This window comes from Neofelis nebulosa, chromosome 4, assembly GCF_028018385.1.
Source record: "Neofelis nebulosa isolate mNeoNeb1 chromosome 4, mNeoNeb1.pri, whole genome shotgun sequence".
Taxonomy (NCBI): domain Eukaryota; kingdom Metazoa; phylum Chordata; class Mammalia; order Carnivora; family Felidae; genus Neofelis; species Neofelis nebulosa.
The window spans coordinates 108,351,928-108,367,452 of NC_080785.1; the positions used below are offsets into that span (position 1 = coordinate 108,351,928).

A 15,525-nucleotide genomic window follows, 5' to 3' on the forward strand; every position below is an offset into this window, starting at 1 on the left:
TAAAAAATGTAGCACCCGCTGCTGTGATTGCATGTCCAGTAATGGTGTGCTTTGGTTTCCGTCTTCCTCTGCCCCGCAGAAGGCGGTGTTACTAGATGTAAACACGCCTCATGGCCCTGCTCGTTCTGAGTTTTTCTCATTCTCTAGCCCAGATTCTCGCCAGTTTGCACCGGCTCGTTCAACGAAAGGACAAGGGAGAGCCCTGTAACCCGAAGCCTGGCCCGAGATTTGACCGGAGGTCAGACTGCCCAACGTGGCCAGAGTGTGTTCACTGTCCGTTCCATTAGACAGAAATGAGCCACATACTATATTTAAAAACCTGGAGGTTTCATGCCAAACCCAAATTTCCAGGTTCAGAAGAAGAGAGATTTAAAAAGAGGCTTTGGGTCCTCCCCCACTAGAGCTCCCTGGGAGGCCCTGCCTTGCCGACCGCGTTCTTTAATCCCCAGGAGTGTTGCTGCCCAGCTCGGCAAGGACGGTATTGCAGGGTTTCTTTGTGTTTAGCAGGAAGGCGCTCAGCACAACCGCGCTAGGCCCCAGGTGTACCTCCCAGCGGCCCGACAGCCCGAATCCAGGTCACGCACGTCCCAAATCTTCACCTTGAGGACAGCGAGCAGTCCACAGGCTGAGAAAACCACGGGAACTGCGGGTACAAAACGAGGCCGTCGCCACATCTCACCCCGCAGGCCCAGGGTCCAGTAAAATCTTGACTAAGGGACCCTTGTCGCCATCAGTCCCCGCACCCGCTCAGCCAGTGTCTCCGACGCAAGGGTCGGGAAACGTCGGCACAACCGCGGGTCACGCCAGAGCCCCACTAGCTCCAGCCGCCCCTACCCTTTCCCCCGCGCAGGACGGGGCCCCAGCTCCTTCCCCGGGGCCGGGCCTGCAGGCGGGACCCGACGCCAGGCGAAGAGTCGGGGAGCGAGCGAATCAGCGCGTGAGCGCTCTGACCCCGGCTGCGCAGCGTCTCTTGGAAGTGGGGCGCAGGAGTGCGCGTGCGCACAGGAGGGCGCGCTAGGTAGATGTCGAGGAGAGCAACATCTCCGGGGAAGCGGGAAGGGGCCCCGGGCGTCCCCCGCATGCGCATTCTCCTCTTCGGCCGTGCTGCGCGGCCTGGAAGACCCGCGGACCCGGACGGAGACAGGGCCGGCGTCATAGCGCATGCGCACTTTGCGTCTGGCCCCGCTGCGGCGCCGGGCCTGGGGCGCAGGCGCGCGCATGCGCGGCGGGCCGAGGGCGTTCGTTGGCAGGTGTCGGGGCGGGTGGCGGCGGGCGATGGGACGACCGGCGCTGCTGCTGCTCGCGCTGTGCGCAGCTGGCGCCCGGGGCCTCTACTTCCACATCGGCGAGACCGAGAAGCGCTGCTTCATCGAGGAGATCCCCGACGAGACCATGGTCATCGGTCAGGCGGGGCGAGGGAGGACAGGGCCCTGCGTGTCCCCCAGACGCGGTCACGGCGCCCCGCGGAGCGTGGGAGTCGCGCGGAGCAGGCGGGTCGTGACGGCTCTGTCTGCTCCGCAGGGAACTACCGCACCCAGATGTGGGACAAGCAGAAGGAAGTCTTTCTGCCCTCGACCCCGGGCCTGGGCATGCACGTGGAGGTGAAGGATCCCGAAGGCAAGGTAGGGCCCCCGCTGGCCGTGCTCAGGCTGGGGCAGGGGCGCTTTGCAGACTCCGTCGGGCTTCCTTCGCTAGAGCTGTCTGGGACGCGCGGAGCTCAGAGGACGTGAGCGTGCCCTGGGACAGGTGACAGTACAGGTAGAGGCTCTCTCTGTCCTGTTGCAGGTGGTGCTGTCCCGGCAGTATGGCTCGGAGGGCCGCTTCACCTTTACTTCCCACACTCCTGGTGACCACCAGATCTGCCTGCATTCCAACTCCACCAGGATGTCCCTCTTTGCTGGCGGCAGACTGGTAAGAGAATGTTCTGTTTGGCCACAGCTCGGAATCTTGAGTTTGATTTTGTCAAGTTTTGAGTTCATGACCATTGTTGTTTGTGACACTTTGTGACACGGTCACAGGGAGACAGACGCAGCACTCCTATCCCACAGCCAGAGACCAGAGGAGGTTCTGTAGCCTTGAACAGAGTCGGAGGCCCCCTGGGCTCAGACACTGTAACCTCAGAGGGTATCTGACGTTAGGACCCTGGGGCGCTCATCCCGTCTCTTTGTAGCGTGTGCACCTAGACATCCAGGGTGGGGAGCATGCCAACAACTACCCCGAGATTGCCGCCAAGGATAAACTGACAGAACTGCAGCTCCGAGCTCGACAGCTACTTGATCAGGTGGAGCAGATCCAGAAGGAGCAGGATTACCAGAGGGTAAGCACGTGACTGTACTGGGACATGGCTGCTGACCTTTGTACCCTCTGTGCCTACTGGAAGTTTCTGCCTGGGGCCTCTCCTACTTGGGGGATCAGCTGACACCGGGGAGTATCGGTCTCCATAGCCGTCTTCAAGCTTTGTAGACCAAGCGAAGAGAGGACAGTCCCCAGTCTAGCAGTAGCTGTTGCCCGCCCAGCAGGGATGCTTGCGGAGGGCAGCATGCCACCCTGGGGCCACTGCCAGTGGGATCAGGGGCGGTATTTCAGAAGGCACTTGGTCCTGAAGTTCAATCCTGTGCAGGAGGGAGGAGCCTAACAATAGCCGGCAACGTTTCCCCTGTGCCTCTAACCCACCTCTGTTGTCTCGCGCAGTATCGTGAGGAGCGCTTCCGTCTTACCAGCGAGAGCACCAACCAGAGGGTCCTGTGGTGGTCAATTGCTCAGACGGTCATCCTCATCCTCACTGGAATCTGGCAGATGCGTCACCTCAAAAGCTTCTTTGAGGCCAAGAAGCTGGTGTAGTATCCTCTCCGTCCGATCCTCCCGTCACATCAATTTTTGGTACTTTCCCCACCTGATAACTTCTCCACCTGGATTTTGAGGGAAAAAAAATGAAAAAAGACCACAAGCCACATTGTTTCCATGGCAACAAAGCATTCACGTCAGCCACTTGTGCACACTGTTTTTCACGGACCCAGGACGTTGGTCTGAGTTTCCAAAGGTCCATTTGGGGTCTGTTTGGAGTCGGAACTGACCCGGGACTAAGTCTTGGGTCTTTTATATCCAGGGATTCCCCCCATCCTGGCACAAAAAGAGCGAGTGAAAAAGTGTCTGTTACCCCTTTAATTTCTCTCTTTCTATTTCTGCAGTAGGCAGCTGAAACGCCCGGCCAGGGGTGGCCCTGCCTCCCTATTCCCTTGTTAGTCCTGTGTTTGCTCAGTGGCTTTGTGAATGTAAATAAGGGGCAGAGGCCTCAGAGAATTGCAATGTTTTTCTATATATTAGAACTATTTTTTGATAAATTATATATATTTTACTTCCTAGTTGAAGTGTTCCTGCCTGTGTTTGACTAGGTGAAAACACCCATGCAGCTTCCCCTACGCTGTTTCTCCGAACAGTTTTAAGGGCCGCAGCAGCTCACAGACATCATAGGTGCTCTCACGGCCTCCCCAGGCGGCCGGGCAGAGACTTCCCTGAGGCACCTGCGATTTCCATCACGCAGGGTCTCAGAGTGAGGCAGTCACAGAGCTAGCACCGGCGGGGCCCTCCTACTCTTTTTTTCACTTTGATTTAAGCCGTGGTAAATGTTTTTTTTGCAGGAGCCACGTTTGGTTCTTCACACAGATTTTTCCAGTGAAATAAAATGTGTTGTAGTAGCTGTGTTTGAAATGAAGTAAGAGGTGGTGAGCAGAGGGGAGGCACGAAAGGAAGTGGAAGAAAGGCCCTTGGCCTTGCTGGCTCCCGTGCTGTCCCACAGTGGGCTTCAGTGTGGCCTCATTCTGCAGGGGTTTGGCTGGATGGGTGTCCATGGGTGTGGAACGGACAGGGCAGTTGCTCAGCCACTCACAGAGGTCGGCCACGCAGGCCCATCAGCAGGGAATCGCGCAAGCAGATGAACTACCTGTTTCTTAGCCCCTGGAATCTTTTACAGATCTTAGTACACTGTCCCCCTGTTGTAGTAAACTTGCCCATTCTTGGCTTTTTCTTTCATGGTTTTATTTATTACATGCATTTGTTCATTTAACATATTATTTGACCCACAGAACTAAATCTTTTTCTCTGCATCCCATACTATTCCACATGTGTTCATGTTTTTAATCATAAAAACACATGCAAGTTTGTTTTCTAGGCTTTGTCATTCAATATGTGTAAGCGTATTTAAAATTAAGTGTCTCTCCTGTTTCTGATTCTGGATGGTTGTGTAACAGTCCAGTAAGTGAACTACTGTAACTGACTTCTCTAAAATTTCTTTGAATACTTAAAAATTAGTTTTCAGTTTTTAAAAAAATATTTACTTATTTTGGGGAGAGTGCCAGCAGGGGTGGAACAGGGAGAGGGACAGAGGATCCAAAGCGGGCTCTGTGCTGATAGGCTGACAGCAGCGAGCCCAGTGTCGGGCTATAACTCACAAACTGTGAGATCATGTCCTGAGCCAAAGTCAGGTGCTCAACCAACTGAGCCCCCCAGGTGCTCCTAGTTTAAAATTTTCTTAGGTGAGAATTAACACAGGGAAAAAGAGGTGGCCCTGGAACTTGTTAGCCACGCGGACCTCTGGCTTGGGGCGCCTGGGGACTAAGGGATGTGGCCGGGACTGTGGCTGTTCTGCTGGAGCCCGGGCTGAGGGAGGGCAAAAGACTACAGCTAAGAACCAGAGCAGGCTTCCAATCTATCCACTACAGACACAGTCAAGCGGATCTTGGTTATGCCAGTAGGTCTGTGAGTTCTGGGTTTCTTCTGTGACGTTTTGAAAGGAAGGGGCATGGACCACTGATGGGGCAGGTCAGTGAAAGATGATGGGCCATCAAGTGGTGGCTGTGGAGAGGAGGATCTTCGTGCTGGTGTGTGACATTCACATACCTTGTGGTCTATGAAAGGTTTTTTGTTTTTGGGTTTTTTTTTTTTTTTTAGAAAACAAGTTTGGCTAGATTCAGGGAAATCTGATTTTCTTCACAATACTACCCTGATTACATTCTGAAATTCTTCCTTTCTTAGTATGACATCCTTAACCACAAAAAAAAAAAAACAGTAGGGGGAGAGGCCTGGTCTCCAGCTCTGGGCAAAGGAAAATGAAGGTTGCTATTAACTAGGGAGATTATTTTGGGTTATCTGGGTGAGTCCAGTGGCATCACAAGGTTCATTGAAAGTGGAGGCAAAAGACAGCGATGAGACGTGAGGACCGAGTCTGCAGAAGCAAATGCAGTGCTGCCAAAGTTATTTCAGCCTGGTGAGACCTCGTAAGAGTGAACTACAGAACCATAGGACAATAGTTGTGTTGTTTTATGCTGCTAAGTTTATGCTGATTTGTTACAGCAGCAGTAGGGAATACAGGTGGCCACGAGAATCCTTATTTTTAACCACGTTGTGCAGGTAACTGATGGGCAGCCACATTAGGGAACTCCAGGCCGGCCGACCTTCCTCTCTCTCATGCTAGTCGTTTTTCCAGCCCTCATCCCAGTACGGCCTAGGTGCTGCAGCCTGTCTGTCCTATGGAGTGCCTCGGGGGCCTTGAGCCCTTGTGCTGGTGCACGCAGGGTCACATGTTTTCTCTGCAAGCCGCCACCCCCTGCTCGGTTCCCACTGCAACCTGGACTCCACCGACGCCGCAGGTGCCGAGAAGGTGGCCTCAAGCGCGGCGGCCCGGGGGCAGGCGGAGCGCACACACCGCGGCCCGGGAGCGGGTTTGGGGGGGCCCCCTCCCCGGCGGGGGGTGCACACAGGCAGGCCCCGACGCTAGTCTCCCGGTGGAGGCAGTGCGGGCGGGACTCCTAGGGCGAGGCTGACAGAGGCAGCGCTACCTGAAGGTGGACCCACAGGCAACGACTGCGGACAGGAGGCGGGTCCGGGCCCTTGGTGGGCGGGCGGAGGCGGGCACCGAGAAGACCCCCACCGGCGACCACGCAGCCCCGCCTCCGTCGCCGGAACACCCGCCCGGCCGGGCCTGAGGATGAGGCTCCGCCTGCGACCCCGGACCCTGCGCACTGCCGCAGCCGCACAGCCCAGCCGGAACGCCGGAAACCCAGGTCGCAGCACTTCCGGGGGGGGGGGGGGTGAGGCCCATGCGCAGTCGCGCTCTGACTGCGGTGCGTTTGCGCTGGCGTCGCAGAGAGGCGGCATGGCGGACCCAGAGGTGCTGGGCTTCGAGCACATGGGTCTGGACCCCCGGCTCCTGCAGGTACCAGGGAGGGCTGAGGAGCCGGGCCGACGGGGCAGGGGCGGCCACAGCGCCGCGCGCCGCCTGAGCCGCGCCTCGTGTCTCCTAGGCCGTCGCCGACCTGGGCTGGTCGCGCCCCACGCTGATCCAGGAGAAGGCCATCCCGCTGGCCCTGGAGGGGAAGGACCTCCTGGCTCGGGCGCGCACGGGCTCGGGGAAGACGGCCGCTTACGCCATTCCGATGTTGCAGCTGCTGCTCCACAGGAAGGCGGTGGGTCGGGGCGGGAGCCCGGGGGGCGGGAGGGGCGTGCCTGGTGCTGGTCCGCGCACTGGGCTGCAACCGAGGTTGCCTGGCCCCGGCCCAGGCGCTGCCAGCGTTGTTCTTTGCGTAGAGGTTGCATCACACTCCCTTCTCTGTGCCATGGAGAGCGGGCACCTTTCCCGGTTCTGCTTAACTCACGTGAACCTCTAGCGTTTAAGTAACTTTGTAACCGCAAAGTAAGTTGCCGTTCGTGAGGGTCGGCGCCTGCGGAAAGAGCATTCCGTTCTGAGAAGAATACAAGTGAGCGAGGGCTTGATGAGGACACAGCCAGGTGGTTATGGGGAAGCCCCCACGGTTGGGTCAGATTGCCCGGAAGAGACGGAGGAAAGGAAAGCAAAGCGTCCGATGGCTCTGCGGCCGCGGGCTGGCCCGCTGAAGTCCGACGTTTGTGCTCTTGCAGACTGGCCCCGCGGTAGAGCAGGCTGTGAGAGGGCTCGTGCTGGTGCCCACCAAGGAGCTGGCGCGGCAGGCCCGGTCCATGGTTCAGCAGCTGGCCGCCTACTGCGCTCGGGACATCCGTGTGGCAGATGTCTCCGCTGCTGAGGACTCAGCCTCTCAGAGGTAGGTGAGAGCAGCAGGGCCGTGGAGGAATGAAGGGCATGGGCCTGGGGGGCTAAGGGGGGGGGGTGTTATGCAGTCATGAGGAGGAGCAGGCAGGGGTGAGGCCCCAGCTGCGCCCTTCTCTCCCATACTGAGGTGTTGCCTGCCTGCAGAGCTGTGCTGATGGAGAAGCCCGATATAGTAGTGGGGACCCCGTCTCGCATCTTAAACCACTTGCAGCAAGACAGCTTGACCCTGAGAGACTCCCTGGAGCTGCTGGTGGTGGACGAGGCTGACCTTCTCTTCTCCTTTGGTTTTGAGGAGGAACTCAAGAGTCTGCTCTGGTAAGGAGGACGCGTGGGGTGGGAACAGGCTCCAGGGCCTGGAGCAGGGGGCCAGAGCTTCACCTGCTACACTTGGTGGCTCGGAGCTGGAGTCTGACAGGTTCTGCTTTGTTCCAGTCACTTGCCCCGGATTTATCAGGCTCTTCTGATGTCAGCTACTTTCAATGAGGACGTGCAGGCCCTCAAGGAGCTGGTATTGCATAACCCGGTAAGGGCCCTGCAGTACCAGCTGGAGCCGCTGATGTGAAACTCCCTTCTCGAAGGAGCTCTTTGGTATCTCGGGTGGGACAGTTGTTAGGGCGTGAACCTCTCTGGTTCTGAGGCGCTAGAGGCCGGTGGTCGTTAACACGCTGTCCGCTACAGACAACCACGCAGATGTCCACTGGGGTGGTTCAAGGTATGAGCAGGGACCCCCAAGGGTCAGAAAGGCTGCTTTGAGCAGCATGGCCGAAGCTCTCACCTTACGTGAGCTGGACTCTTATGAAAGGTTACTGCCGTAGGGCTTTCCTCCTGAGGGCCATCCCTCATGTTGTGTTTCTCTGTCACGTGCCTCTAGCGCATCGTAGTCTTGTGTCCTCCACCCACACGACGGTTAGGGTGCGTTGAATTGTCATGGCACCCAGATGAAGGGGACGCAGGGTGCCCTGGCTCACACTTTTGTGCCCTGGTTGGCCAGCAGCTTGCGGTAGCTGACCTGACTGCGGGCCGCGGGGCCGTCTTTCCTAGGTTACTCTCAAGCTGCAGGAGTCCCAGCTGCCAGGGCCAGACCAGTTAAAGCAGTTTCAGGTGGTCTGTGAGACCGAGGAGGACAAGTTCCTGCTGCTGTACGCCCTGCTCAAGCTCTCGCTGATCCGGGGCAAGTCCCTGCTGTTTGTCAACACGCTGGAGAGGAGTTACAGGCTGCGCCTGTTCCTGGAGCAGTTTGGCATCCCCGCCTGCGTGCTCAACGGGGAGCTGCCACTGCGCTCCAGGTGGGCCACGCCACCCCCCAGCTGAGATGCGCCGGAGGGGTTTGGTGGGGGTGGGCGCGGCTGGCGTTCTCTCTTAAGCACAAAGTAGAGGCCTGGCTGTGGGCCTGACTGATCTTCGCTGACTTTCCCTGTCACAACTCCTGCCGTCGCTTTGTCTTCAGCTGAGGCTGTTGAGGCACGACAGTTGAGCAGGAACAGAGTTGGAGAGGAGGAAAGTGTCAGGGTGGTGGTTACGATGATGTCAGGGTGGGAGGGGGACTCCAGCTGCCTCCTGGGCCCAACGCTTCCTCTGCCCTCGGGCCACAGGTGCCACATCATCTCACAGTTCAACCAAGGCTTCTACGACTGTGTCATAGCGACCGACACCGAAGTTCTGGGAGCCCTGGTTAAGGGCAAGCGTCGAGGCAAGGGCCCCAAGGGAGACAGGTGAGTGCTGGTCTCTCTTCCCAGCCCCTGCAGGGAGTCTGGTGTTCAGGCCTGCGGGTCCACAGAAGAGGGGTGAAGGGTGCACCTGCACGTGCCCCAGGGCAGCGGTAAGGGCCAAACTTGGCTTGTTGGTGGGCCGTCCTGTGCTGGGTGTGTGTCTGTGATGGGTGAGGAGTAGGTTCCCCAAGGGAACGTGAGCCTAACAGACTCCAGGTGTGGCTCTCGGATCGCTTTGTGATGCAGTGAGTCTGCTCCCCCCCCCCCCCCCGCCCCGCCCCCCCCCCCCCCCCCCGCGCTGAGGTCAGGGTGAAAGGTTTGGCCGCCGCCACTACCCTAGGTCCTGAAACAGTACCAATTCTAGGGTTTTAAACCCATTAGGGTTTTATCATTTCTTATCAAGCTTTATTGAGAGATGTTGCGAATTAAAAGGCTTGAGAGGCTGGAGATCGCTGGTCTGGAGGGAGGAGGAGGTCAGTCTGACGCTAGGATGTCTCCCCACAGGGCTTCTGATCCGGAGGCCGGCGTGGCCCGGGGCATAGACTTCCACCACGTGTGCGCTGTGCTCAACTTTGATCTGCCCCCTACCCCTGAAGCCTACATTCATCGGGCTGGCAGGTAGGAGAGCCGGGGCCTGGCAGGCAGGCAGTGGGCCTCGGGCTGGAGATTGATGCCGGGCCACGTGTCCTTGCAGGACGGCGCGCGCCAACAACCCAGGCATGGTTTTGACCTTCGTGCTGCCCGCTGAGCAATCGCACCTGGACACGATCGAGGAGCTTCTCTGTGGAGGTGAGAGCCCAGCCCTCCTCTCCAGCCACACCTCAGACCCAGTGGTGGGGATGGCAGCGGGGACACCAGCGTGGGCAGTAGCACCCCTGCTCGGCCCTGCTCTGCTCGGCCCTGCCCTGCCCCTCCCTCCTGCTCCACCTTCTCACACTCAGGGTGGCAGGCAGCATCCCCCACAGATGAGCAAGCTGAGGTCCAGAGCTGTCGGGCAGGTGGTCAAAGTCACGTTTATTGTCTGATTCAAGGGGCAGAAGGACCAAGGGAGGGGAGGGGGTTTGGAGAAAAGGGAGGGGGCTGGTGGTGTCCCAGGAGAGGACTTTGGGAGAGGAGGCTACGCGGGGTGTCCTTCCCTGACCCCCAGGTAGCCCAGCCGTGGTCTGGGCTCCTCTGTCTTCGAGGTTACGTTGCAGCAGCGTAGCTGGCAACTTTCCAGGCCGAGGGGCAGGCTGTGCAAGGGGCGTGGCTGGGGCTGCCCTCCAGCCAGGAGGTTCTGTAAGGAGATCCGGACAGGGCTTCTGTGCAGCCTCATTGCTGCCTGTGTTGGGGGCGCGGGAAAGATACCATTCATCACGTGGCATTAAGCCTGTGGGCTCGTGCAGAAGATGGGCCGGGGCACCGCTTGGCAGGCATGTGAGGGGTGCGTTGTGCCCTGGCTTCTTCAGCTGGCACGCTGGTTTGTCACGGACGCTGAGTGTCCCAGCGTGGCCATTCTTGCTCAGAACGGGGCGTGGCTGCAGGTGGTGGTGTTCTGTGCTGCCCTTTGCTTTTGCTGCTCTTATGGCGAGAGTGGGTAGGTGGGCAGGTTGCGAGGCTGAGGATGTGTCTGGCACCCAGGGGATGATGGGTTGCCCCAGTCACAGTGTCCTGGAGCAGCTGTCGTGGGCCATCCACAAGACTCTGGTTTCTCGCTGCACATGCTCGTCACGGGGAAGCAGTGGGCTGGGCTCTGGGCTGCTTCGCCCCAGGGAGGGGTTACAAGGGGCTCTGAGCAGGTGACCCCCCAGTAGACCCACCCTGAACCTTCAGCCCAGGGAACCCTCTGTGTTGTTCTCTCCACAGAGAACGAGGCCCCTGTCCTGCTGCCCTACCAGTTCCGCATGGAGGAGATCGAGGGCTTCCGCTATCGCTGCAGGGTGAGTGGAACGTGGGGTGGGGAGAGGGGGGTCCGTTCCTCAGGGACCTGGGTCAGACCCCTGCTGCTGAATGCTGGGCATGAGGGAAGATTGGGCAGCCTCGCCGTCCTGATCTCTGGTGTGCACACCCAGGACGCCATGCGCTCAGTGACAAAACAGGCCATTCGAGAGGCAAGGTTGAAGGAGATCAAGGAGGAACTTCTGCATTCAGAGAGGCTCAAGGTGAGGGCCGGTGGGGGGAGGACTCGGCCTCTGTGGGGGACACGTGGCTCTGAGCAGGGAGCACGTGGGGCGCAGCTGCTCACAGGAGGGCCTCAGAAGGAAGAGTGAGCCTGCTGTTCGCCCGTGTCCCTTGCAGACATACTTCGAAGACAACCCCCGGGACCTCCAGCTGCTGCGGCACGATCTGCCTTTGCACCCTGCCGTGGTGAAGCCCCACCTGGGCCATGTCCCTGACTACCTAGGTGAGCGCGTACCCCTGTGTGGGCAGGGGCGGGGACCCCATGCTGCAGGCACTGGCAGAGGCCGCACCCAGGCCCAGCAGCACCATCCCAGCCGCTGGTTATGCAGCAGGGCCAGTGTGGAAGGGGGTCATGGCAGGAGGTGAAGCGGGGGTGGGGGATTGGGGAACAGGTCTGTCTGAGCCTCATGGGGACCAGAGATGCCCAGGTTACCGTCATGTCAGGAATGGACCATGAGCTCGGCTTCTGGGGTACAGTCAAGGCCAGAATTCAACCAGGTGGTCCAAGTGTCTGGTTTTCTTTGTGCAGCCGTAATCCTGGTAATGGTGTCCGGTGTGTGGTGTCTCTGGTAACAAGCACGTGTGTTTTTGTGCTGAACTTGCTGAAGACAGGTTAAGGGGGAAGGGCCAGTAAGAGTTGGCCCTCTCAAGCCCGTGGGTGTGTAGGAGAGGCTTGGGCCAGCAGCACAGAAGGATTCAGAACATGGGAAGGTGCCACAGAGACTGGTGGAGTGGGTTCCCCAGGACTGACCTGGAGGGACTGGTGGGGGCCAGGTTCTCTAAAGACTGGAGGGACTGGTGGGGGCCGAATTCCTCAGGACTGATCTGGAGGGATTGGTGGGGGCCGAGTTCCCCAGGACTGACCTTCAGGGATTGGTGGGGGCCAGGTTCCCAAGGACTGACCTAGAGAAATTGGTGGGGGCCAGGTTCCCCAAGGACTGACCTGGAGACGTTGGTGAAGGCCAGGTTCCCCAAGGACTGACCTGGAGAGATTGGTGGGGGCCAGGTTCCCCAAGGACTGAACTGGAAGGACCGAATTCCCCAGGCCTGATCTGGAGGGACTGGTGGGGGCCAGGTTCTCCAAAGACTGGAGGGACTGTGGGGGCCAAATTCCCCAGGACTGATCTGGAGGGATTGGTGGGGGCCAAGTTCCCCAGGACTGACCTTCAGGGATTAGTGGGGGCCGGGTTCCCCAAGGACTGACGTGGAGGCATTGGTGGGGGCTGGGTTCCCCAAGGACTGACCTAGAGGGATTGGTGGGGGCCAAGTTCCCCAAGGACTGACCTGGAGGGACTGGTGGCGGCCAGGTTCCCCAAAGACCTGGAGGGATTGGTGGAGGCTGGGTTCCCAAGGACTGAACTGGAGGGATTGGTGGGGCCCAGGTTCCCCAAGGACTGACCCGGAGGGATTGGTGGGGGCCAGGTTCCCCAAGGACTGACCTAGAGAGACAGGGAGAAGGGGGTGAGGGAACCCTGTCCTGCATCCCACAGGAGCAAAGTCTTTGGTAAGAGTGTGTGGCGGGGAGCCTAGGGGGCCAGGTGAGGTGGGAGACGGCGGCAGTGGGATGTGGAGGCCTGTGGGGATTGGGTGGGTGCCCTGCCAAGGTCAGGTGGTGGTGAGGTCAGAGGCCAAGGATCACAGCACGTGGCAGCAGTGACCATGTGGCCTGGTGGGTGTAGGAAGGATGTGGAGGAAGGGCTCTGCTTGGGTATGAATTTGTAATAACAGACCACATGTGAAGAAGTTACACGTGGGCTTTTTTTCTGTTTCAGAAGTATCTTTGCCTTAAAAATGCATGTGATTTTATCTTTCTGCCACGTTCTTAACGCAGCCAACAAACACAGTCGGGGAGGGACTTAACCTGTGTCTTTGCAATCTCGTCCCAGAACACAGCCACCCTCGCATCCCTGGGCACGTGGCAGGAGGCAGCGGGGGCTCCTGGGCCCCTTGGACATAGGGGCGGATTGGAGCCAGCCCGCCGGTCACAGGGGGCGTGGGTGGGCAGGTGGGCTACGTGCAGGGGTGGTGGTAGCCATGGGGTCTATGTGTCTTTTAGTCCCTCCTGCTCTGCGTGGTCTTGTCCACCCTCCCAAGAAGCGGAAGAAGCTGGCCTCTAAGAAGGCCAAGGTCAAGGTAAGTTTTCTGGGTCCTTGGTGATGCTGCAGGGCTCTCCTACCTTGTTCCGTTGTCCTAGGGGTGTACATGTCCCTTGCCCTTGGGAGGTGGGGGAAGGGCCCTGAGAACTCGGCCCATGCTCTTGGGCTGCGGGTTAGTCGTGGGGGCAGACACTCCCTGGGCTGCTTGCCAGCAGCTTCAAGAACGCAGGAGGGTCTGCTCTGCCCCCGCTGCCCACCCTGTCTAGCGGGGACCATGCCTCCCATCTCTCCCAGTCTGTCTCCACTGAACCCAATTTCCTGGCTAACCCGTGACTTTGCCCCGCAGAAGGCACGGACCCGGAACCCACTGCGCAGCTTCAGGCACAGAGAAGAGAGACGTAGGCCCACCGCTGTGCCTCCCTGAGGCTGTGCGTGCAGCCTCTGGTCTTGGGGATGCGTTCTGGGGCTGAGCAGGGAGCGGAGGCCAGCTTCCCGTCCTGGATGGTCTGGATGGTGGGGCAGGCAGCGCCGTGGTGGTGCTGGTTCCTGGTGCCACCAGGCTGGCACTTTGTTCCTTGACAGAATAAGGATTCTGGCTGGCCTGGCCTGTGCTTCCTCTCTGTGTGAAGGTATGCTCATCCCTGGAAACCTTGGGAATTAAACTGCATCCAGGAGGCGGCGCCTGGCTCTCTGCCTGCTGCGTGTGGTACCTGCCGGGCCAGCGGAGGTCAGCCGTGCGGCGCTGTGACCCACCTCGCCTGGGTCTCTGGCCCAACCACTGCCGTGCCCAGGACTTGGAATGACCCTGCTCCCCTGGAGCACCACAAGGAGGCGGGCCTTCCCAGCCGTGAGCCCCACACCTCCCCCTCCAAGCCTGGTTGTGTCGTAAATGCCTCCCAGAGGCAGGGAGCCCAGGGAGTCGTCACGGGGTGTGCATGTGCAGCGTTCCAGGCTCTCCACCCAGCCAGAAGGCCCCAGAAGGAGCAGATCCCAGCGTCTGCTGCTGTCCAAAGGCAGGGGTCTCCCTCGTGCCGTGTCCTGGTGTGACTGTCACCTGCTGTGGGCCTTGTGAGGCCGGGCTGGTTGGGAGAGAACATAGGGCAGCGAGGAAGCTGTGTCTTTGCTTCCTGTGAGGGTGTGGTGGCGCTTGGGGTTGCTGGGGCTTGACCTTTCCTGCTGCTGTTGCATTTGAGGGTTTCTGAGGTGTGCCGGTGGGGCTCTGTGAGCGAGCCTGGGGGGCCACTGGGGTTCCAACTGGCCTGAAGCTGCTTTATGAGGCGGGGAGGAGCCGAGGCCTGGTCCTGAGCACAGGAGGGCCCTGGGTGTTCTGGGCTGCCTACGAGGGCACAGCAGCCTTCTCCCCGAGGTTCCCTGTCCCTCTGACTCTACCACCTCCACATGCTCCTGGCCAGTGAGCTTGCAGCTTGGATCCAGGTGCAGGAGGGTTTGGGTCCAAGGGGACTGCCCTGGGCCTGGTCCCCACTTGGGGACAGAGCTGAGGCTGTACACCTGTTGTCTTCAACAAGCTCTGGAGAAGGCCGGTCCCCATTCCCAGGTGGGAAGCAGGGTTCAGAAGTTCCCGGCGCACTGAGCTTACAGGGCAAGTGAGGGCTGGTGGATGGGATGTGGGCCCTGTGCTGGCCCAGTGGCCACCCCAGTGGAGGAGCAGCTGGCCTGGCCAGCACTCTCACCACCACGGGGCAGGTGCCGTCTGAGGCACATGGGAGCTGGGCTGTGCCGACGCACCCCTCCCTGAGCTAGAATGTCAGCCAGCTGGGGCAGTGGAGAGAGTGGGGCGTCCCTGCACCCTGACACCACAGAGGGTCATCTAGTCCCCACCTCACCCTGGGGATAGGCCTTGCTGTGTCCATTTACTTAATTTACATGTGGGGAAACTTAATTTACATCCTGGGGCTAGACTTGTCCACCCAATGTGTGTCTAAACCAGAGCCAGACAGGCCCTAGGGATGTGGGCGTGTGGGAGGACACCCTGGACCTAGAAGGGGTGGGGTGGGGTGGGGTGAGCCTGCTATAAGCCTGAAGCATAAGGCTCACAGCCGAAAGGTCGGCAGAGTGCAGGGACCATGTCACCTCAAGCCGGCAGAGTCACACCCACACGGACGCCTGAGTGGGTGCTTCTGGGAGGTGGGAATCCGCTCTTAACTGCACCTGAGCCGCAAACCACACACTTGCTGGGACCTGCCAGGTGCAGGGGTGGGGTGGGGGGCTGGGCAGCGCACTGACTGAGACAGACCTGACTGGAAACAGCCTGTGGGATCCTGACGCATCTGAGAGCAAAAAGAAAACAAAGTGGTGTCTTCCAAATAGGGAAAGGCTGAGGAAGTAATTTATTTCTGAGATAAGAGTCCTATGCTAAGTGCTGAGAAGGTGGAGGGAGGAGCAGGTGGTTTTGGAGCAGAGGAGCGTCCGGCGGTGGAGATAAAGGAGGGAAGAACACTGTGCTCCTAGAAACCTCTGG

The 15,525-nt window shown here is 59.3% G+C and overlaps 2 protein-coding genes across 2 annotated transcripts; both read left to right on the top strand.

Annotated features, from left to right (window-relative positions):
- The first annotated feature begins 1,146 nt into the window (after positions 1-1,146).
- TMED4 (transmembrane p24 trafficking protein 4) lies at positions 1,147-4,167 on the top strand. Its single transcript, XM_058725667.1, has 5 exons — positions 1,147-1,402; positions 1,522-1,622; positions 1,786-1,911; positions 2,171-2,317; positions 2,692-4,167. Exons 1-5 carry the CDS (start codon positions 1,162-1,164, stop codon positions 2,839-2,841), a joined length of 765 nt encoding a protein of 254 aa, XP_058581650.1. The 5' UTR covers positions 1,147-1,161; the 3' UTR covers positions 2,842-4,167.
- A 1,906-nt stretch (positions 4,168-6,073) lies between these two features.
- Positions 6,074-13,725, top strand: DDX56 (DEAD-box helicase 56). The gene is made up of 14 exons (XM_058725668.1): positions 6,074-6,211; positions 6,300-6,461; positions 6,913-7,073; positions 7,226-7,396; positions 7,514-7,604; positions 8,123-8,367; positions 8,674-8,793; positions 9,295-9,408; positions 9,485-9,579; positions 10,636-10,709; positions 10,842-10,931; positions 11,068-11,173; positions 13,007-13,083; positions 13,393-13,725. Exons 1-14 carry the CDS (start codon positions 6,152-6,154, stop codon positions 13,468-13,470), a joined length of 1,644 nt encoding a protein of 547 aa, XP_058581651.1. The 5' UTR covers positions 6,074-6,151; the 3' UTR covers positions 13,471-13,725.
- Positions 13,726-15,525: the final 1,800 nt, after the last annotated feature.